The sequence below is a fragment of the Euprymna scolopes genome, chromosome 7 (genome assembly GCF_053919585.1).
Source record: "Euprymna scolopes isolate OS-2025 chromosome 7, ASM5391958v1, whole genome shotgun sequence".
Taxonomy (NCBI): Eukaryota; Metazoa; Mollusca; class Cephalopoda; order Sepiida; family Sepiolidae; genus Euprymna; species Euprymna scolopes.
In genome coordinates, this window is record NC_136488.1 from 170481763 (window position 1) to 170505946 (window position 24184).

The window sequence follows — 24184 nt, forward strand, 5'->3', positions numbered from 1 at the left end:
AATTTCTGATTGAAAAGCAGTAATATAAAAAAGATAACTCTTCCAGATATCTAGTGCCACGCGCAGGGCTGAAGTATCTCCCTATAGGTTTTTTACATGGTGGTCACTTATCAAGGCCCGAAAGCCACTCGACGATAAGGGTTATTGCGTGTACAGTAATCAATGTGATAGCATTGTAGTAACCGTTAGTATTAGAGATTTGATAAAGTGTCTTACTTAAGGAGGCGGTTCATCAAGAATTTTTTTATGTTGGACTTGAAGACATCCAGGTTGTAGTCAGGTGGGAAACAGGCAAATGGAAGAGAGTTCCACATGTGTGCACTTTTAAGAAAGAAACTTTGTTCATGGAATCTATGTTTTGATTTAGGCACAGATAAAGAGTGGGGAAAATTATTGACTGGTTTCAGCTAGACGGGTGCTTATCATGAAAGATTAGCGAGGGAGGGACCAGAGATTGGAGCTCAGACAAGCACTTGCCATGCAAATAGCGATAAAACAAAGACAGGCTCGCAACGTTTCTTCTGTGGGAGAAAGGTTGCAGGGAAGAGAAAAGGGCATCCTCCACTAAGCCACGAAGTCTATTTTTTACTCTGCCAAGGAAGGATAGGCTGTTTTTAGCAGCTCCCGCCCAGATGTGGCAGCAGTATGCCATTCTTGGCTTGTATATAGATAGACAATTGCATCAGTAGTGAGATATCTTCTGGAGCTCTAGAAGGATTCCACCATGTTTCCATCGACCTTTGCAACAGACTTGATGTACGTGTTCCATTTCAGATCAGGGGTAACGGTCAAACCCAGAAGCTTGTCAAAACATGGAGCCTCCCCAAGACGGGTGTCATCCATTTCAATTGATACCAGATAGGGATCAGAGCGTTGATAATATTTTAAAGCATTAGAAGTACATTCGTATGAAGACATGTAAAGATTTTTTCCCGAACAGAACAGTTTTGTGTCATTATGTACATTTATGCAAATTCAAATTAAGATATAATACTACTAAACTTTGCGTCTAGAATCCTTTTTTTAATTCCGTTATATGATTTGGATTCTAGGAAAAGTATACAAACTTAACTAGAACTTGAAATTCATCAAATTTTGCATAATTGCTGACATATTTAATGCAAATCTGAAATATTTAAATGTTATGATCTCTAAAATTTCTTTTATAATTCAAGAAACATCTATTATTTTGAAATTTTCATGTCTACACTGATAAAGAAGACAATGGGCCATTTGGAACAAAATATTTGACAGGTTTTCGTCAAAATATAGTCTATTTTAATACGTAGAGTTTGTAAAAATTGGACCTTTAGATTACGCCATATATATATATACATGCTGCGGGGTATATGCCCGAAATTGTATTTGAATTATCAATGCTAAAAATTAATCTTTGGAATAAACCACATATTTGTGGGACACAATAATGTAAATCAAATGCCATAGTAAAATTTTAAAGTGTGCCACCTCTAAAAAACATATTTTATAACATTTGTGATCCTTTTGGGGTGGCATTGTCACTGCACTCCACCCCACCACCCCAAGAGCGTTTCATTCAACCATTGCTGTTTCACTGGATTGATCTGACTTTGATTACACCTGTGTGACCTTTTTCCGAAATGACCTTTCGAACATCATATTTTTAACTTTTCTTTCTGATAATTTCAACTTTGTTTTTTCTTCGCGTAGGTGTCTGTCTAGTTTATAATTTTTAATCAAATAACGTTTTAATAGATTTGATAATTATTTTATTGTTCTGACAGGTGCACACTTTCTTGGTACATGCAGCCTATTACATCTGAAAGGGTGGGATTTTGCTGCTTGTTGGGTTTATGGTATTGACGTTGAGTTAATATTAATTGCTCTAATTTCTCTACGTTACTATAATATTTTACTCATGTAAATTGCCATCATCGTAAAAATTACATTTTTGTTGGTTTATTTGTTTGCTTACCTGTGTGTTCATGTATTTCGAATAAAACTTCCTCATTTGTCTTCTGGTATCGATTCGTTTCTATCCATATCTTGTCGATTCCAAGTTGGACCGAGATGTTTTCCGTGATCTCAACTGGGGTTGATTTACCAGTGCTCGAGGCTACCCGGAAGTTCACCACTTTTTCGCCGGTCGTTTTGTATGTGTGGACCAACAAGAGCGCGGATTTGTGCGAAGCAATTGCCCGCACCAAATGACCGAACGACTCTTGCGTTGCACTGGTTATCTTGCTGCCAACGCTCGGCGACATCGTGGATTTAAAATCCTTCGTCGACAAAGTCTGAGCAATGTCAGCTCCACCCGATTCTTTCTCAAAGGCAATAATGTAACCAGGTTTTACCTAAACAAAAAGTCAAGGAAACAAAAAATAAATTTAATCTGATTATGTATCATTGATGTGATAAATATGTCGATGAATTGGGGGGGGGCGTTACCAAATATTCTTCATGTAACAAAAAATGGAAAGAGATAGAAAAACAAAGAAACAAAATGGAGCAGATAATAAACTAGACACAGAAAATAACTAAGACAATTGAGCTTAGGGAATAACCAAAAGTCACAGGGAGCAAGGTCTGGACAATAGGGAGGGTGAGGAACTGTCTTGATGCTTATCTTGGTTAAACAGTCTGTGATCTTCTCTGCGCATCCTTGAGACAAGCTCCGTGTAAATCTTCCGTATCTTCAGTTCCCACACTGACATCAAACTATGCACTTATTGTCTCTATAGACACACGACGGTCATTATTAGGGCTGTGACAACAGCATATTCTTTTCCTTGTTTCGATTCTCAGGCATATATCCCATTGATATCTTATATGTTTTTATGTAGAGTGATGGGGTTCTCGGTTGATTAATTGTGTCTACATGTGTCGGATATACACTCGAGAGTAAAATAAAATGAAAAGAATATGCTGTTGTCCTAGCCCTAGTTATTATCTATGAAATTCTTTATTTGGCCAATCAACTCTAATGTGTTGACTTTCTTTAGTCCTCCCACACTTCTCATCATCCCTCACAGACTCCCTGCTTTCCTTGAATCTTTTATGCCACTTAAAAACTAATGTTCAATTCATGATTGATAGTCCCGAAACAGTCTGAAGCATTCTATACGTTTTTGTGGTATTTTTTTTTTCAAGTTTAAAACCGAATTTTATTGCATATCGTTCTTCTAAAGTGTCTTCACGTTCAGATCGCATTTTTAAAATTCATCAGCTGTTAGGCTTTAGTAGGGTGTATTCCAATTCCTGCTGTAGCTGGTCATTTGAACTTGAAATCATAAAAATTGGTCAGTCATCTCATAAGATGTATAGCAATAACATACTGAATTTTCAAGAGTCTACAACAATTATAAATTCTTGTGCAAAAACGTCTGAAAACTGCCATTTCTTTTTTTCTTTTTTTTTTTTTCCTAAGCACGGTTAACAAAGGTAACCTAAGTAGCACTTCAACGAAAAAGAAACGCATAAAATGAACAAAAGGTAAATCTCTATATAAGAAAGAATTCTTTAAAAGAAATTATTACCTACAGCATTGGGCCTTTCTACGACTACTGATGAATCTCGTCAACTTCCGAGCAATAGTACTATGAACCGGGGTTTCTCTAGTTTGGGAGCATTTGTTCCCAGTTTGTTGCTCGTGTTGAGCAACAAAAGTTTACTGATGAATTACACTTAGGTTTTTGGAGGAGCCGGTGATCACGTGGTTAACGACCCAGACTGACAACCTCTTTGTTCCACAAAAATCGCTTTCACCCGACGTCTTTCTAGAAAGAATTATGACTACAAAAACATCGGGGTAACCAATGTCAACAACAGAATCTTCGGATTCATACGATATGATGATGATAGCAATTTCTAAAATGACGGTATCTCGTATTCCCAAATCGTCACTCATCTCATTAGTTATCAGACTCAGCGTTGCTTAACTTCCTCGAATGACAGTAACCGGTGTTTTATCTTGATGTAGGCCGTTATAATTAGTGCTATGACAAGAGAATATTTTTTTCATTATTTTTGACTCTCGAGTATATATCAGTTAATATTTTATATGATTTTATATAGAGTGATGTGTTTCTCGATTGATTAACTGTGTTTAACTATGTCGGATATATACTCGAGAGTCTTTTTATTCTATTTCACTCCAACAGTTCATCAACAGACGACATTGCAGTTTCAAATGAAAATAGCTTTTATTGGTCTGAGCTATGACACCTGAAATAAATAATTACAGTCTTTATGAAGTGCAGCGATTTGAGAAAACTAACGAAATACGTTTGATCTGATCAGTGTATTAGTCTAATATCACGTAGGTTCTTTAAAAAGAAGTGCAGCGATTTGTGTTCCCGCGCAAAGTTTCTAATTGGCTGGGGATTGACGCCAATCACTCCAGTGGTACACCTATCCATTTTTATTACATTTTCACTCCAAACAAGGCACAGTGCCACTTTGATGTAGGCGGCTACTATCAGTAAAGTGTCTGTTAACATTACATTTGAACTTCTGCATGTCAGTACAGTTTGGGAAGCAGGAACCCGGAAGTGAATTCCAAAGTCTAGCAGTTCTAGGGAGGAAACTATTAGAGTACAAGGTTTTCTTACATCAAGAGATCTCTACTGTGTAGGGGTGGGACTTTGCTGCTTGTCGGGTTTGCCGGTGGTATTTACGTCAACAGGGTACAAGTGCTTGTAGTTCGTCAGAGCATTCACCATTAAAATACTTGTAAAACAGGCAGAGGGATGTAAGACGAAAGTCGTATATCCAATAATATAACTAAAATATATGAATGCTATACCGTAAATAACGTAACGATATCCCAGCGTTCTTCACTAGTATCATCTATTCGACTGGCAAATTCACGTCTCACATCTGAAGGCACAATGCCAGTGAATAGGCGTAAGTTATTCAGGTTGATAGGTTTCAGGCAGCCGTGATGATGAAACCGTAGGTGTTGTTCAATGCTCAGTTCAATTATTAGGCATACATTGATCTCTGTGCCTGTTTTATAAATATTTTGATGGAATTTTCTCTGATGAATTCGATGCACTTGTGCCCCTTCGACATATCCCCAACATCCCGCAAAAAAAATCACACCTCTTCACTGTTGACAGCTTTCTACTCTAATAATTTCTTCCCTCAAAGAGCTAGACTTTGGAATTTCCTTTCCTGTTATCTGCTTCCCTGACTGTACTGATATGCCGAAGCTTAAATCTAAAGTAAATCAACATCTTCTTAATCTTTCCTAAGCATGATCTCAAATAGTAGCCCCTTGCGTCCAAGTGGCGATATGCCTTGTTGGGGTACGTGAGTAAAAAAAAAATGATCTATCCCAAACAACACACGTATCCATGTACGTGAACCAACGATCCAATCACTAGAGTCAATTTGAAGATTTCTCAGTAAGGGCAAACCCTTAACATCATCGTAGGAAGAAAGCAGATTACAGCTGCAGACCTGACGGCTATAGAATGTCCTCTTCTATTGGCATGGGAATCTCTTTTTCTGAGACTCTGCCTCCCGGTTTCACCCTTGCTCCAGTAAAAAATACTCGACTGCTCAAGATCAGGAATGAGCGATCAAACGTTTCTTTAGATGAAATTCTGGTCAGAATCTATTCTATCTAACATTTATGGTTGGCAAGTTTGTTTGTTTTTTTTTGTTTTTTTTTTAATTTGAAGTACTTTTTTAGCTCTTTACATAAAGTGGCTTCATGCTTTGTCTGTGGCGATTTACATTTTTGTTAATGTTCCTATTGTAACGTTACGTGGCGTTACACACAAACAAAGCAAAGAAATAAACAAAAATCCGGGTCAGCGTCTTTTTTAACAAAAACGATTATTATCGTTACTCTTCCGTTTCGACACTTTAAAAATCTTTGGCCCCCCCCTTGCCAAACTTTCATGAAAAACACTCGTCTAGCTGAAACCACTATTAATAATTTCCCCACTCTTTATCTGTGCCTAAACCTAAACATAGATTCCAATTAACAAAGCTTCTTTCTTAGAACTGCATGCCTGTGGAACTCTGCTATATTTTCCTTTTTTCCAACTGATTACAATATGGTCGTCTTCAAGTCCAATGTAAACAAGTTCTTGAACGGTTCTCTTAAATAATTCAATTTGCCACATTTCTACTACTAATGATTACCACGATATTGCCCAATTAACCACCTTACACTCATTAACTCTTATCCTTGAGTGGCCTGTGGACCTTGATAGGTGGTGATTCCTTTGTAAAAAAAAAGGATCATACGGTACAGCACTGACTTGTCTGTCTTCCGTTCCCCAACCGATGCAGCTTGTAAAATCTTGCTACAAAAATGAAAAAAAAACTGCATAAAAAAACGTGGGAAAATATTGCATGTTCAATTCATGAAAGATAGTCCCAAAACAGTCTGAAGCATTCTATACGTTTTTGTGGTATTTTTTTTTTCAAGTCTAAAACCGAATTTTATTGCATATCGTTCTTCTAATGTTTTAAAGACACGCAAAGATGTATTCCAGCACTTCTACGTATGAGGTTCCCACTATTTCCAAATCGTTACCAACTTAGCAATTACCATACTTAACATTGCTTAACTTGGGCGAATCGACAGAAACTAGTATTAAGCTGTAAACTACATAATGACAATCATTAGGTTACGTATAAAAAATCAGCTGTCTTACCTCTACTGATTGTGTTGCGATATTCAGTTTATAATAATTGTAACCTTGAGTCAGTGAAACGCTCTTGATGCTGTCCACAACGGTGTAGGACATTGACAGTAAGGATTCCGTGTATCTTTGAGCCGCCGTGCTGTTACCGCACCTTCCGGTCGCCGTGCTAAATAATTGCTGGTCACAGTTATAGGCCATTCCAGGCTGGCACGTACCGCACGTCCGGGTCGCATAGCAATAAGCATCAGAACAATCAGGCTTCAAAATCTGCAAAGATAAAAAAAAAATTTTAGTTTACATTTTAACTCGTTGCGGGCCTAACAAAATGAAAACAACTGTATTTAGACTTGATTCATTAAAATAGTCTCTTTCTTGGGTGATTCAATGATTCCAACATTTCTCTAGCAGTTCAACGCCATCTTTTAGAATTTTATAACCTCAAATTACGTCTAATCTCTATTGAACCCGAATCTCTTTCCGTGGAATATTTTTTGTGGTCTGAAGTCAGCTGTGGATAATGTAAATGAAAAAAAAAATGCCAAAACTTGTCGCGTCAATTTGTACCACCTTCTTTTAACTTAAACCGTCATTTACGACACCAACTTTCAACATCTGTTTTCTATCGTCTGTCAAAAACTCGACCGACTTTTTTCCCCAATGTGTCCTTTTAATTGACACTTCTCTCATATACAAATTACTGACATGTGTATATAAAGAATCTATTTACAACATTTTTTCTTTTCTTCTTTTTCTTCCCCAATCCCTTCACCTGGCAGGCCAAACATGCGTGATCGCTTGCGTGAATAATACCTCTTATTACAGACAGTAGAATGGATCTGGAATAATTTGAAGTGAAATTTATGTAGTTTTTCGATCGACTTTATTTATGTAGTTTTGCCATCGAGACATGGTGCATTGTCTTGGTGAAAGAGCACATTTTCTAAATATTTTGTTGTTGTTTGGGGGAATTTCTTCTGTTAAACGCACGAATAATGCTATGCAATGTTCCCTACTGTTGATTTTTTCCTTTCTCAGTGAAATCGATGGACGGAGAATCCTGAGCAAGTCCCGGATTTTAAAACCACATTCTCTTTTCATTCTTTTTGTAGAAGTTTTTTCAACATTGTTAAGGGAAAAAAATCTACCTATAACTCTTTTTATACTTAGTGTCGTCTGTTTTTTTTGGGGGGGGGTTACATTTTTTGTAGTTTTCACATCATAAACTGATTCGGCCATTTCCAGAACTAACTCGTAATCAATAATCGAGACTGACTTCGTAAGTAGTGAAATCTTCTCCAAGCAAATCATTATAAGTACCAATGAAAAGTATAAGATAGATAGATAGATAGATAGATAGATAGATAGATAGATATTCGAACGTATTTAATATTAAATATTTATTTGTGGTCGCTAATTAAAATAATAACAAAAAACGGTGTCTCAATAAAATACATACCAACAGATTAATTGTTCCGGCTTTGGTTGCGAAGATCTCCCACGCTACAGTCACTCCTTCCCATTGGAACTCAGCGGAGGGCATTAGGTACAAACCATCAGTTGCAGTTCCAGAACTTGTTGAATCGCTTGGTATCTCCGGGCCAGCCACGAAACGCGTTGCATCTACAGAGGGAAAAGGAGATTAGAACTGCGATAGATTTAGATGAATAGAGGTTCGTATTGTCATCATTCTTGCAACTTAGGGTCTATCTTGAACCATTGGATGAGGTATAGTCTGGTTTCGTTCTAAGAGATGCACTCTCACAGGCATTATTTCCTCCTTTGAGAGCAGTCGTTTATTGCCAGTTTCTTGGGGCATACCTACCGAGAAATATTAACGGGCCGGTTCTCGGCTATTTTTGTATCGGCCAGTTTGTTATTTGTTTTTTAGCGCACTTTTAGGGGAACGAGTAAGTAGTGTCACCCCCTAATCAAGTTCGAGGTTATGAATACATGCCAGGATATGACGTAATCAATTGGAAGTCTAAAACGAGACGTAATGAAAAAAGATCTGTCTCTTTAGCCTGTAGGATGATTGTGTGCGGACATGTTTTTTGCAACTCTGTTTCGTTTGCCCTTCTGGGGAGCAGACAAGAGAAAACTCACGTAATATGTAAAAAAAAAAAAACGAAAATATCTAAAAGCATAAAAACCCCATTGCAGTTACAAGTAGATATTCAAACAAAGAAGGTTTTGCTACTACATCACCATTGCAACAATCTTTACAATTAGACGTTATTATCTAATGAGCCAATTACTACGTATCAACGAAGAAGCAAACAGCTGTTTCTGTCGAAAAAGAAAATCCATCCATACTATTCTACAAACGCGTAAAACTACAAAATTACTCTAGTTTTGGTGTAGAGGTGCTCAATTTTACCTTAAGCTTAGCTATAGTTTTGACACCTAATCGAGGATACGTCCTTGATAATCAGCCCATTTTAGTTAGGTGGCCATTTTGTGCAGTTCTAGGAAGATCACTTTCCTAATCTTTACTTTCTCTATTAGATAAGGAGTCAGTTTATTGCTAATCGCTTGAGATGCATCTATGGGTGAATTTCAACAGGGCGGCTCAGGTATTTTAATAAGCTAAAGTACTATACCGCTTAGGGCTAGCCTTTTAATCCCAACTTTTGGACTATGCGCTATATCTTTCCTCAGTTGGGAAAAAAATACGAACGAATACTGAGAAAAATACTCGCCACAGGATAAGTAAAATAAATTCCCCTAACTGGATTTTTTTCAACTCTTTTTATGTCCATAAACAAAGATTTGATGCAACTAATCCTTATCTCCAGAATCCTTACTCCAATTTTTATCAAAATCCATTACAAGATTTTGATAGTCGAAAAGGTTTAAATCCTACATCAAAGTGGCACGTGCGCCAAAAAACACGCAAATTTAAACTGAATTGAATGTAACTGTTTAAACAATCTATAACTCGTTTAATACGTCCCTTTTATTCCTCTATAATTTTACCTGTTCATATTTGACTTTTAATTGAAATATTCTAGTGTTCACGTCAATTTAAAAAAAAATTAACTTTAACTCGAGATGGCAAAAAGAAACCCCGCACAATGGAAAATTGTTATTTAAATGTAACGTTAGAACATTAACGCAACGCAAATACAACAGGAACACAATGAACTAGTTAATATTTAGTAGCATAGTCCTTCTGCTATTTGACAGCCTACAATCTTTTGGGCATTCAGTGAATTAGTCTGCAGGAATACTCAAGTGAAAGAGCATCCTACTTCTCTTTAATTTTTGTCTAAAGTTTTTTCAGATTGAAATTTTATCATTGCGTAGCTGTTTTTTTAATGTAATGCCATACGTTTCCGATTGGATTGAGGTCTGGAGTTCTACAGGTCAAACCAAACACGGAATTATCATGCTCTTCAAGGAACCTCTTGACGTTGCCAGTTGCATGAATGAGAGCATTATCCTGCATGAAGATGTTATTATCATCCAAATTCCGGCTAAAGTACAGCAGAAAATGCTCAGTCAACATATTAATGGACTTGGTCGAATTCAACCTTGCAAGCGACCTATAGGCCCTGAACCATTGGCACTAATAACGTCCCACACTAAAACTGAACCTCCACCACCTTGCAGCGGTGAAACTGTGCACCTAGAATTAAATTCTTTGTCCTTCCCTCGACTGACGTACTGCCTACCATCACTGCCTAGCCTATTGAACGTGCTTTCAATCGCTAAAAATTACTTTCGACCAATATGGAGAGTCATAATCTTCATTGCATCTGACGAAGTCCAAACGGCGCTTTCTGTTCTTTACAGAAATTATTGGCTTGCGTCTTGCAACACAGCCTCGCAAATTAAATTCCTTCAATCTGTTCTTAACTGTAGAAAGAGAGCACTTTTTAACAAGATTACGCTGTTGTTGGATTTGGGGACCCATTTCAAATCTGTTTCTGAGGCTGTGGAACTTTGATAGCATTGTCTTCCCTGTAAGAAGTAACTCTTGGGCGACCAGATTTGGGCGCATCACGAACACTGTCGGTGTTTTCGTGCTTTTGCACAGTCTTTCCTACCGTTTTCTCATTAAATTTCAATCTGCGGCCGATTTTATGATTGGATAAACCAGAAAGGTGAAGATTAATGAGCTCCTGACGATCACTAAGAGAGACTCGATGTATATGAACTAAATTAAAATTAAAGAGAAGTGGGATGCCCTTTCACTGGAGTATTCCCGCAGACTAATTCAAGAGACTGTCAAATTGCGGAAAGACTATTCTACTAAATATTAAATAGTTCATTGTGTTCCTGTTGTATTTGTGTTGCATTAATGTTCTAAATTTATATTTAAATAACAATTTTCCATTGTGCGGAGTTTCTTTTTGCCTTCTCGATTTGAAGTTAATTTCTTAGATTGGCGTAAACACTAGGGTTCTTCAATTAAAAATAAAAAAATGAACAGATAAAATCATAGAGGAATAAAAAGTGAATCAAATAGGTTGTTTAAACAGTTACATTCAATTTAGCTAAAAGTTGCGATTTTTTGAAAATATGACAAGGACTTCCTTTTTGTCGGTACTGTATATATAAATAGGGCAATATGGGTTTTCGTAGGTTGAATAGCCGAGATAATCGACTGACGTGAAAACTTAAAATTGCGAAATGCCTATATAGGAACAGATTTAAGTTTGAATATTTTTCCACGCAATAAAAAAACAAAGCAAGAAAACCGACTTTTTTGCGTCTTCTCTTTTTCACAAATATTTAAAATTCTAATTTTAAAAAATTTATTTTGAAATAATTACACTTTTGTTTGTTATCTCGTTTTATCTCGTTTTATCTCGTTTTATTTCTGAAATAAAAGAAAAGAAAGTTGCAACTACTTTTTTTTAATTTTGTTAATTTTAGAAAAACGAAAACTTAAAAATAATTAAAATAATATTCCTCCAAATTTTAATTTATACAAATGAACTAATCTTGTGATGAACGCATTTAATAAAACATGTAATACCGATTTCCTTTTCTTTTGCTATGTTTTTTTTTTTTGCTTTATTCAAATGCGCGTTAAATGCAAAATATTTCGCTATAAAATTGTATTGAAAAGAGATGATGCAAAAAAAGACGGTTTTCTTTCTTTCTTTTTTTAAGTCAAAATGCATTTCGTTTCTATGTTCGCATTTCGCAATTTTAAGTCAGCATCAGTTGGCCATCTTGGCTATTCAATCTACGAATGCTCATATTACCGAAAGCAGCATTCACCTTAAGTGGGTTGAACCGGTTTTCCGTCTGAAGAAGGAAGTGGCATGGGACTACAAGGTGGAACGATAAAATTGTCGCCCTAAAGAAAACAATACTACAACTCTTATTGAAAAGAATCACTTTAAGCTACTTTATTATGTAATAGAGCTGACATCTATTGAATGTAGCCACTTTCAGCCTCGATCACCGCCTTGATACAGGTTAGGAACTAGAAGCATGCCTTTTCCACAAGCGCCGGCAGGAGCTCGGTGAATACTCGGCAGATTGAGGTGATCAGGCTGGCTTTGGTGTTGTGAGAGGTTATGTTGGTGATGTTCTCGACGTGTGGTAGAACGAAGTGGTCCAGCGGGTTCAGTTCAGATGAGGAGGAGGCCAGTGAGAAAAGGGTACAAAGTCGTAGCACTCCTTCTGAAGCCAAGCCTGAATCTCTTTGGATTTGTGGGATGGCGCCGAATCCTGCTGCCAGAGACCACCTGATTGCACCAGGGGATCACCACACTCTTCAGCACATCCATGTGGCCATCACTTGAAACCACGCCAAGGGCCATAATCGTGGCCAGAAACTTTGTTTTTATCACCCTGGACACGTCCCTGTTATTCGTAGCAATGTAACGAAGCATTTTGAGGGTGCTGGCAATGGTCATATCGTCATAACCTGGATCGGTAGAGAGCATGAGTTGTACAGCGGCGCATCTCCGATCTCGCCCGTTGAACATTGTGTCACTTTCAGACATGATAGAAGGCTCCTATCGCTCTCAGGATTTGTACATAACTGGCCAACTAGTAGATGGTTTCCAACAAAAAAACTGGTTTTCATCAAACGGAAATGGAATCGGGGTCTTTCTATGGCGACAATTTTATCGTTCCACTCTGTATTGTGCCGTCTCCAGTCGCATCTTGGTCAGGGTAGATGACGACGTAAGGTTTTTGTAGTCCGATGTCGACTTCTTCCTCCTACATACAGCGCCTGGTATTCCCAAATAGTTACCCATTTAGTAATGACCAGGCTCAAAATTGCTTAACTTCGGTGATCTAACGCGAACCGGTGTGTGAACGTCATTGTGGCTTCTACTCCGTTTATAGCCCGTTTACATGAAATTAAATCAAACCAAATATAGCCCACGTTACGACCCTTTATGCGTAGCGACTATGTTACAAAAGAATGATCGGTTAATTAGTTTAGGATCGAATCCTGGACATACAAATATATCAACATATAAACAATAAACTTTATATATAGAGATTTCTTTTACTTTACCTGTAATCGTGTAGGTTTGAGGGCCGTGGCCATCGTCCATATTGCTAGTCACTGTAAGCGAACTGCCGTCGACGACTGTGATTAAACATTCCATTTCCTCGTGAGAAGCGGTCACTTTCGGACAATCTACGGACACATTCGCTATGGGGAGATTCACCGACACTAGTGTGCTTGCTTGGACTTCCTGATGAGACAGAAAAGAAAAACAAAAGTCAGCGGACCATATTGTTTAGAAATTATTATTAGTCGCACATTTTGTTTACAAAACTATTTGGCGGAAGTGACGTCAGAAAAATTTTAAGGTATGGATGACCAACACTGTATTTAATGTAATTTTTTTTATTAAAGCAAATATAAAAATAAAAGTTTTATTCAAACAGTCTTTATTTGAACTTTTATAATGAAAATAGGATTTTGCGCAGTTTTTTTTTTTAATAAAGCTATTGGTACTTTTTTTCACATTTAACATAAAAAACAGAACTGTTAAAAAAAATATTAATGACCTGTTTTTTCTAATAATTACGAACTATTTTTTAATCAAACAAAAACAGTTCATAAATATATTCCTCACACACACACACACACACACACACACATATATATATATATATAAATATATATATATAAATATATATATATATATATATATATATATATATATATATATATATATATATATATATATATATATATATATATATATATATATATAAAAGGAATGAAAAAATACCAGCGGTGGTTGACGTTATGTTTTAAGAAAAATAGAAAAACCGAATGAAATTATTAAAAAATCAACGTTTCGTCCTTATTTCAGAGGACATCTTCAGGATAATTGAAATAAAAATGTAAGAAAAGAAAAAGTCATAGATCGTGCGAAAAAGACAGTTTTTGAATCCTACCCATGTCGGGAAGGACAAATATGTGTGCGTGTTGTTGCAGTGACTTTTCGACCAGCACAACGAGTACATTGAACGTGCACATGCACGCTTATAGTACTTAAACTATTTTTTAATCAAACAAAAACAGTTCATAAATATATTCCTCACACACACACACACACACACACACACACATATATATATATATATATATGTATATGTATATATATATATATATATATATATATATATATATATATATGAACAAATGATTAATAAAATATATTAAAAGACATCTTGAAAAAGAGTTAAAAACATATTTAATTTTAAAAAAGGAAGCACACTTATCCTGTGCTTCCTTTTTTAAAATTAAATATGTTTTTAACTCTTTTTCAAGATGTCTTTTAACATGTTTTATTAATCATTTGTTCATATTATAAGCTCTATTTCCTTTTCGGTTTTATTGAGCTTTTACATCTGGCTGAGTTTATTTTACTTGTAAATATTAACTCTTTAATATTTATAATATATTTTAAGTTTACCATTTTGATTACCTTGGTAAACTTATTGTAATTTTTATTTTATATATATATATATATATATATATATATATATATATATATATATATATATATATATATGATATCTTCCGAGGTTGAGGCAGTCAGAGCTGGACGTTCGAAGAGGTGATTGGTTTTTGGTTTTTTCCTGAGGGGTTGGTGGTCAATTGAGCTGATGTGCCTTTCTAATCAAGTTGGGTCCTTGGGGTTCTTAGCTAAAGAATTGTGTTTATGGGACATATTTCGGTTTGGTAAAAATCTTACTTTGCATGTCTGTTATTCAACCCAAGAAAACGCATATTATTAAACCTCTAAAAGAAAAATAAACCTCCGTTAATGGTTCTTTTGTTTTGTTTTGTTTGTTGTAGTGAGGTTGTGCTTTTTGCCTGGAAGAAGAATTCGTTTGTTGCAGTGACTTTTCGACCAGCACAACGAGTACATTGAACGTGCACATGCACGCTTATAGCACTTAAACGTTATTTGAAGTTTCTATCTAATTATGGCTGATGGGATGAGAAAAATCTACATACGTCGACTAAATAAATGGTTCGGTTTGAAATTTCTGATAGTTTTCAGATTTCGATACGAAAAACAAAATGCACCTAAAGAAAGTCTGAAATTGCATCAGTCGAAACTTCGAAGGATGAGAACAGTAGTCCGAATAATCCAAATATAATACAAGCCAATACTTTTAATTTGTTCATGTTTTTTTTTTGTTTTGTTTTTTTACTCATTATGCATATCGTAACTTGGACGTAAAGGGATTTTATTTGGGAACATACATAGGAAAGATTAACAAAATGTTTGTTTCCATTACATTTAAACTTCTGCATATCAGTAGAGTCAGGGAAGCAGGTAGCAGGAAGGGAATTCCAAAGTTTAACTGTTTGAGGGTAGAAAGAGTAGAAATCTTTCTGGCATTTAGAGACCTCGAGCGTGAAGAGGTGTGAATTTGTTGCTAGGCGGGTTTGTCGAGGACGTGCACTTCGAGGGGACACAAGTGCAACGAGTTCATCAGAGCACATTCCATTAAAATATTTGTAAAACAGGTGTTACATAGTGTTATCATTGAGGGGCACCATTTACGTTTGGTGTATAACATAAAAGGATTCCGTGTGCGTATGATTGTCTCTAATATAAAGGGTTGTGTGTTTGATTATCATAAAGGGAATCGTGTGTGTGACATCTATTTTCAGAACCTACCTCTGCTTCTTCGATGTTGGACCATCTGGAAATTTCTCATCCTGGAGGGAGACTTGATACCTGTTTTTGGATGAAGATTCAATCACTCCAAGACAAGGAATTAGTTTTATAGTTTTTTATTTCACTTTCCCCAGAGGTCCTGCAGAAGGTGGAAGTGAAATCGGCCTGTGTGGGTTCTTCTTCTACACACGTCAGCGTTCGTCCCCCCCCACCGTGGAGAGGAGGAGACAACGGGAAGCCGTCCGTTGTCTTCTGTGTCCAAATCAAATCTCCAGATCTAGCCAACCTGACCACGTCACTCATACGTAATCTGGTCAGCTGACCCTCGGTTCTGGTAAACGTGTCTACACTCCACGTTTACTCACCTCTCTCTCTCTCTCTCTCTCTCTCTCTCACACACACTCTCTCTCTCAATCCATTTTGTAACACAGGCACAGAGATACAACATTGCGGCGATGGGACAGGGGTTGGAGCTTAGTTGACAAAGTGTGACCTGTTAGATTGACGACTCTTTTTTTAACTCTATCGAAGAGGGAGAGTCTAGTGGTAGATGCACCAGTTCAGATGTGACCACAATACTCCACGCATCTGTCAGCCATGATCAGGTAGAACTATTTAGTATTTCTTAATTATATTCGTAGTATAACTTATATCAATAATTCAACTATCAACCTCAAGACGGTTTCCATGTACTTACGGGAGCGGTGTTGTTTCGACCTGAAGCGTACAGTGTGGCGGCGAAGTCTCCTGGTAGAACGTAGTGTTTCGTGAAGAGGTCGCTGGCGTTCTTCTGGGTTCTACCGTTACCCTCCCCATAATCCATCTGATAATCGACGGTGATTATCTCCGGTTCGGCTTTCGCCTCAAAGTTCACCACAAAGTTTTGATGCGATTTGACCGAAAGCGTCAGATCGGTGAAATGCTGTGCAGACTTGTAGACACTAATGTGGTCACTGTCGCCGCACATCTGGCTACTGTCGCCCGAACAGGGTGTCGTGCAACCGCCGGTCGTCGTCTTTGCCGCATCGTTCGGTTCATCGTTCCCGCAAAAGCAGAACTTCCCATAGGTGAGCGCCGCATATCTTTGGGTTAGTTCTCCGCATGCTATCGTGCACGTGATGATGGTCATTTGCAGGGGGTCATAGTTTCCTGGGGAGATCGGGTAACGTCTATTATGCTTATCTTCTTGGTAGCAGTTTTCAACACCTGAAAGAACAGAGTAAAAAATATGAATAACTTCATCATACATAAAAAATGTACATAGAAAAAAGCAAAAAGCAAATTATTATTTCTTCGATGTTATTCTACGGTGTAATGAGTTGAAGTAAGAGCAGTTGTTACAGAAAGAGGCTTATCTCCTCCAACTCTTCTAACTTTATCCGTAACATAAATAGTTAAATATATATAGGATTAAGAGAAAGCTATTAGGTTGGTGCAAAAACAATATGGTTTTCTCACATATGTTAGTTTGATATATGATTTCTGAATTAATTCATTGGTATATATACATATATATATATATATATAGGCTTAAGCCGGACGAATCCTATAGTTGGATGAAACGCAGAATATTCAGTGTAGCTTAATCGCCATATATATTTATAAATTACTAACTAGCTCTACCTACGTATTGAGCACTTTTGAAGTAAATACTTTAAGTTTACGCATAAATCTATACTTTCGTATATTAAATTTATGTGAATAAATGAAGTGGTTATATATATATATATATATATATATATATATATATATATATATATATATATATATATATATATATATATATAGCCATGTCATTTTCAGGGACGTTTTTCGCTCTATCGATTCGTGTAATTCGTTACCGTTCACAATCTCTTCATTCATTTTTGCAGGCTTTTTGAGAGCATGGACAAAATTAAAATCCTCACAATTTTCTTGTTCCAGTTCAAACTACGCCGGAAAGCTGCACGATAGCTCTTTATATCAATTATACTCTTGGCCCAGGAACCACTAACGAACGTGTGGCACGACGGTGGTTCAAAAAATTTCACAACGGTGATGAGAGCCTCAAAAATAAAGACACTCGCGACTGACCGACTGAAAGCATTAATTGAAGTCGATCCTCGCAAGTTGCTGTGGAACTCGAGAATTACTGTTGAACTCGAGAAGTTAGTGTTGAACTCGAGAAGTTGCTGTTGAACTCGAGAAGTTACTGTTGAACTCGAGAAGTTGCTGTTGAACTCAAGAAGTTACTGTTGAACTCGAGAAGTTACTGTTGAACTCGAGAAGTTATTGTTGAACTCGAGGTCGACCACTCAACAGTCGTTCGGCATTTAAAGCTAATAGGGAAGTCAAAAAAGTTGGATAAATGGTGACCGCATGAATTGAACAATAATAAAAAAAATCGTCGTTTGGAAGTGTTTCCTACGCTCCTTCTGCATAAAAAAACGACCCATTTTTGAGCGGATTGATACGTGTGATGAGAAGTAAATTATCTACGAAAACTGGCGACGTTCAGCACAGTGGTTGAATGCCGGAAGAATTTCAACAACACTTCTTGAAGCCGAATTTGTACAAAAAAAAAGGTTATGGTGACTTTTTAGTGGTCTACAACCGGTCTTATCCATCACAGCTTGTTGAATCCGGTGAAACAATTATGGCGGAGAAGGATTGCCAACAAATTGACGAAATGCACCAGAAGCTCAAACATATGTGAACGAGATTGATCAATATAAAAGGACCAATTCTCCCCCATGACAACGCTCGTACGCATGTTGTTTAACTGATCCTGCAGAAGTTGAACGACTTGGGCTACGAGTGTTACATGAAAAGGGACAGATTCCAGTAATTAAAAGAACAAACTAGCAAAGTTTGTAAATGATATTTGGAAAAGGATAGAATCGAACCCAGTAAGTAAGAGTTAAAAAGATAATAGAGACTGAAATCCTAATAATGTAAAACGATTGTCATTGTTCTTAGAAATAATTAAATAATTTATGTCAGAGTTAGATGAGCAATGCAAGTTTAGAAATAATGATGAAACAAATAGGTTAAAAATGGTATAATTCAATTTAGGAATTTCTTTGTTTGCCAAAGGCGTGTGGATACATGTGTGAAATCCACGTGAGTGAATCACATGGCGGACACGCCTTTGACGCCATAAAAAAGAGAATTCCTAATATATTGAGTAAGAGAGTCGAGTTAGAGTCACAATCAGAGCCAGAGAGACAGACAGAGAGCGAACTAATCAGTCAGACTGGGAGCCAGAGGCCCTCTTGGAGGCGAGGGGGAAGATAGGACAATGTAGATGAAAGGCTTGAATTCCTGATTCATCAATCATCCAGCTGGCAGATCATCATTTATATTTGTAAACTGTTGTCTTCGTGTCTTCATTCCAGCAAAAAAGCTAAAGTATTTTTGTCTATTATCTGTAAATGAATATTTGTGCAAACCCCTTCAAGTTTTAAGAAGCTTATCTCCTCTGATGTAAAACGAACTGTATAAATGCCTCTCACAGCTCCGATGAATGTAACATTACCGTTCTAAGGAACGATTGGGCTCCCCACAGGGAGGGGAGGCTGAGGCTCCCGAAACATGGGAGAGTGCCGGGCAGATATCATTGCTTTATTGATAAGTATTATTGTATGCCCGGGCAACGGTACCAACCCTGCTGAAAGATTATAAATTTTATTGTTGGGTGAAAACGACAAATTGATGTCACCTTGAGAGACATAACGGAACACAATTTTGTTTCCGATGCTAACGAGTGCAATGCCCGACTGAGCGGTCACGGGGTTAACCTTTTTCGATCGTGAGAAACAGGCCTGAGAGAGTTTGCAGATTCACGGATACACACACACACACACACACACACACACACACACGGGGATTCCCCTGAGGTGACGTAATCAGTGGTGATTGGTCTGGGCGGTAGCCCGACCTACCCCTGACCTGAATACATAAATAGGTCCCCATGCAAAAATCTGCAGTTGGAGCTGCGATTCGAGAGAAATCAAATACAATCGAAGGGTCGTCATCCGCTCTCTCTCTCTCTCTCTCTCTCTCTCTCTCTCTTCCCGAACCGTCACCACCGCAAAACCGAGAGTAACTAATCTAATTGGGACTCAGTAGAGTTTTGTAAAAATCAACAACTGAACAATAAGTTTATATTTTGTAAATCTATCTTGAATTATCCAGTAGAATAGATAAACTGATTCTGTCTTTCTTTTGCGTGCATGAAACTGATTTATTTCCAGTGTGACAGATCGACGAAGCTGCGGCCTATCAACCTGTAGGACGAACACAGATCACATTGGGGTCCGTGAACGAGGAGTGATGCATATGTAACAAGGAGATCCCTATTAGTAAACGCTGAGGGTTCACAATAAATGTCTCCCCTAAAATAAATGTAATTTCCTTTATATCTGTATCCCTCTTGTCATAAATGTATCCCGTCATCTATCAACAGGAATACACACCCGACAATATATATATATATATATATATATATACACTCGACGATATACACTTTTTTTATATATGTACACACGAGATAAACACTCTGAAATATATATATACACACCCCTCTGAGATACAGTCGATAGATATGCACCCCCACTAGACAACACGAGACTCTGTCTCATCCGCCATATTCACCGGACCTCTCGCCCACCGATTATCACTTTTTCAAGCATCTCGACACTTCCCTGCACGGAAAATGCTTCAAAAGCCGAGATTATGCCGAATCGGCCTTCGATGACTACGTCACTTTCAGAACTTCGGATTTTTATGCTAATGGGATAAATAAAAGTTGGCAAAAATGTGTCGGTTCTAATGGTTTGTATTCCTATTAATAAAGTTTATTATGAAATTCTTTGGAAATTGAATGTCAAAAAACGACATTATTTCTGCACCAACTGAATATCACAATACATGAAAAAGCTTGCTTTGAAAAAGAGAGGGTTTTTTTTCATTTTCTTTTTTAGTTAACATTTATACACAGTGTTCTAATGTGTGTAGTTATGATGCGTAGTCTATTTTGAAGTAAACAATATTATTATTATTATTATTATTATTATTATTATTATTATTATTATTATTATTAATAATGATAATAATAATAATAATAATAATAATATCTAGCAGTACACATGGAAATTCCACGGTAATTGAAAACATAAACCCTGACATCAGCAAAGAATCAATAAAATAATCAGTGGAATACTAGTTCGGATCAGAATCAGACCGTGAATTTAAACGAACTTTTTTGTAGACGAATATAGAGAACTACTTGAGATTATTACATGAAATAGAACTACAGTGAAACATCTAGAGATGTTAATTTTATTAAAGTGACTTGTAAATCAGTAAGCATTTACAAGCTTCATGAGATTTGAAATCAATAATCATAGTAATAGTTGGTATTGGAGATTTGATAAGGAGGTCTTACCTCGAAATATATTATGGAACACGGTAACGCGCATTAGACCTATGTGAAAAATTTTAACTAAACAAGTAAGATTTACTGTTTAAAAAGATAATCATTTTGTTTTTCCTCCTACTTGGCACCGAAATATTTACATTTCCTTTTCTTTTTTTTTTTTACAAAGGAATCACCACTTATCAAGGCCCGGAGGCCACTCGAGGATAAGAGTAATGGGTATACATTAGTCAATGTGATTATAGCGTTTTTAAAATAGGTATTGGGATTTTTGTAAATTGGATTACATAGGGGTACGGTTTATCAAGAACTTGTTTGCATTGGACTTGAAGACAATCAGATTGTAGTCACCTTGGAAGGCACAGATAAGGAGTGTGGGAAACTATTGGTGGTGGTTCTAGCTAGACGAGTGATAATAGATTGAAGCTCAGCCGAGCACCTGCCATGGAAATAATGATAAAGCAGAGACAGGCTCGCAACGTCTCTTCTGTGGGAGAGAGTTTGCAGGGAAGAAAAGAGGCACCCCTCTAAAGCAACGAATTGTAATAATTGTCTATGACTCTTTTATATACAGATTTCATGCAATGCTTTAAACAAACAGCATTAATTAAATTATTAACCGGTTAGTGAACTAAGTATAAAAATAATGTTGTTTTTTTCTAACACGGACTAACATAAGTCGAAATTGATCGGTGAAACAGATTTTGGTATTATGAAACTATAACGGTCAAGCAAATGTTGTTTTTTCTTACATGGGGATAACAACTTATCAAGGCCCAGAATCACTCGGGGATAAGGGTTATTGTGTGTACAATAATCAATGAGATAATATCGTAGTAATCGTTAGTATTGGAGATTTGATAAAGTGTCTTACTTAAGAGGGCGGTTTATCAGGAATTTGTTTATGTTGGACTTGAAGAAATCCAAGTTGTAGTCAGGTGGTAACAGGTAAACGGAAGAGAGTTCCGCAGGCGTGCACTTCTCAGAAAGAAGCTTTGTTCATGGAATCTACGTTTTGATTTAGGCACAGATAAAGAGTGGGGGAAATTACTGACAGTGGTTTTAGCAAGACGGGTATTTTCGTGAAAGATTGACGAGGGGGCAGAGATTGGAGCTCGGACGAGCACTTATCATGGAAATAACGATAAAACAAAAACAGGCTCGCAACATCTCTTCTGTGGAAGAGAGGTTGCAGGGAAGAGAAAAGGGCATCCTGCACTAAGCCACGAAGTCTATTTTGTACTTTGTCAAGACAGGATAGGATGTTTTTAGAAGCTCCAGCCCAGATGTGGCAGCAGTACTCCATCTTTAGACATACTTGGCTTTTATACAGATAGAGAATTGCATCAGTAGTGAGATATCTTCTGGAGCGGTAGAAGGATCCCACCATTTTCCCAGCGGCCCAGGCAACAGACTTGGTATACGTGTTCCATTTCAGATCAGGATTAAAGGACAAACCCAGGAGCTTGTCAAAACATGAAGCCTCCCCAAGACGAGAGCCATCCATTTCAATTGATGATAGATGAGGAACAAAGCATTGATGATGGAAAGATAGGAGCTTGGTTTTAGATGCATTAAAAGTAACCAGCTACCTCTTCCCTCACTGTACCACGTGCTCAAGATCAGAGGAGAGAGAATCAGAGAAAGCTTTGTTATTTACGGCCTTTAGATGGTCTTGTCATCAGCATAGATGTCAACAAATGATTTAAGTATGTGTTTTGGGAGATCATTGCTATAGATCAGGAAGAGAGTTGGACCCAGGATGGACCCCTGGGGAACTCCAACATTAATACTGTGAACCTCTGATTGCTGCCCATCAACCAATATTCTTATGAGCCTATCAGAGAGAAATGATTTAATTATTGAGAAAACATTTCCAGTTATACCGTAGGTGAAAATCTTGTGAAGTAGGCCCTTATGCCATACCTTATCGAAAGCCTTTGATATGACAAGAGCAATTGCCTTAGAAATTAAGCCTTTGTCAAGAGATTCACTAATCCTATGAGATATAACTGTTAGCATATCAGCTGTGGATCTAGCAGAACGGAAACCATATTGCATGTCACTAAGATGGTTATTTCTGCTGAGGTGATTGACTACTTCTTTATTTAATATGGATTCCACTTATTGGTCTGTACTGAGAGGAAGATGACTTATCACCTGAGTTCCTAAACACAGGGCATAATGACGAGGTTTTCCAGGGTGTTGGAAAGCACATCTCCTTAAGGCAACGCTTAAACAGTTTTGTAAGTATGAGGGCAATTCTGGTCGAAGCTTTTTCAACACTATAATTGGAATACCGTCTGGGCCAGTTGCTTTACTGTAATCAAGGTTCTTGATTAGTTTGGCGACCTCACGCACAGATATTTGTATGTTGGATAGTGTGTTGTCTGTTGTAGGAGGGAATACGGGGAGTTGATGGCATTCGTCGCATAGGGTATAATCAACTGCAAAGTTCTTGGCAAATAGTTTGGCCTTGCCTGATGCTGACGAGATGGCCTCGGGTCCATTGATGATGGTTGGGATGTTCAGGATCCTGTTTGCTAATTGCCAAAACTGGTGGAAACCAAGCTGCTGCTCAGCTACTTTGGATTTGACGAACTGAGCATATAGCTCTCTTGCATTTTTATTACTCTTTTACAGTTGTTGCTGGCAGTCCTGAAAGCAGCTTTAGTCTCAGTGCATCTATTACGTTGGTAGCTATGGAAAAAGTGATTTCTGTGCACAATGGCAGCAGCACATTCTGGGGAGAACCATGGCTGGCTGTTAGGTTTTTGTTGGAACTTTTTGGATTGTATGAATCGGTCTATGCCCACAATTAACCATTCGGTCAGATCTGATACTATAGAGGACACATCTTTTTTAAACATGGAATGCAGAGGTAGATCAGATATGAATGTACGGAAGCTATCCCAGTCAGCGACAGAGTATCGATATACAGTACGGTGGAGAGGTACGTCTGAAGACTTATTGTATTTCATTTTTATCTT

At 37.3% G+C, this 24184-nt stretch overlaps 1 protein-coding gene across 1 annotated transcript in view; it reads right to left on the reverse strand.

Annotated features, from left to right (window-relative positions):
* Window positions 1-24184, reverse strand: part of LOC145280378 (polycystin family receptor for egg jelly-like) — a 174111-nt gene that overhangs the window by 119236 nt on the left and 30691 nt on the right. The window contains exons 3-7 of the mRNA XM_080132149.1: window positions 16473-16981; window positions 13135-13318; window positions 8101-8264; window positions 6654-6911; window positions 1955-2333 (exon numbers count right to left, since the gene is read on the reverse strand). Of these exons, the coding sequence (XP_079988275.1) occupies window positions 1955-2333; window positions 6654-6911; window positions 8101-8264; window positions 13135-13318; window positions 16473-16981 (1494 nt within the window). The remainder of the gene's footprint in view (window positions 1-1954; window positions 2334-6653; window positions 6912-8100; window positions 8265-13134; window positions 13319-16472; window positions 16982-24184) is intronic.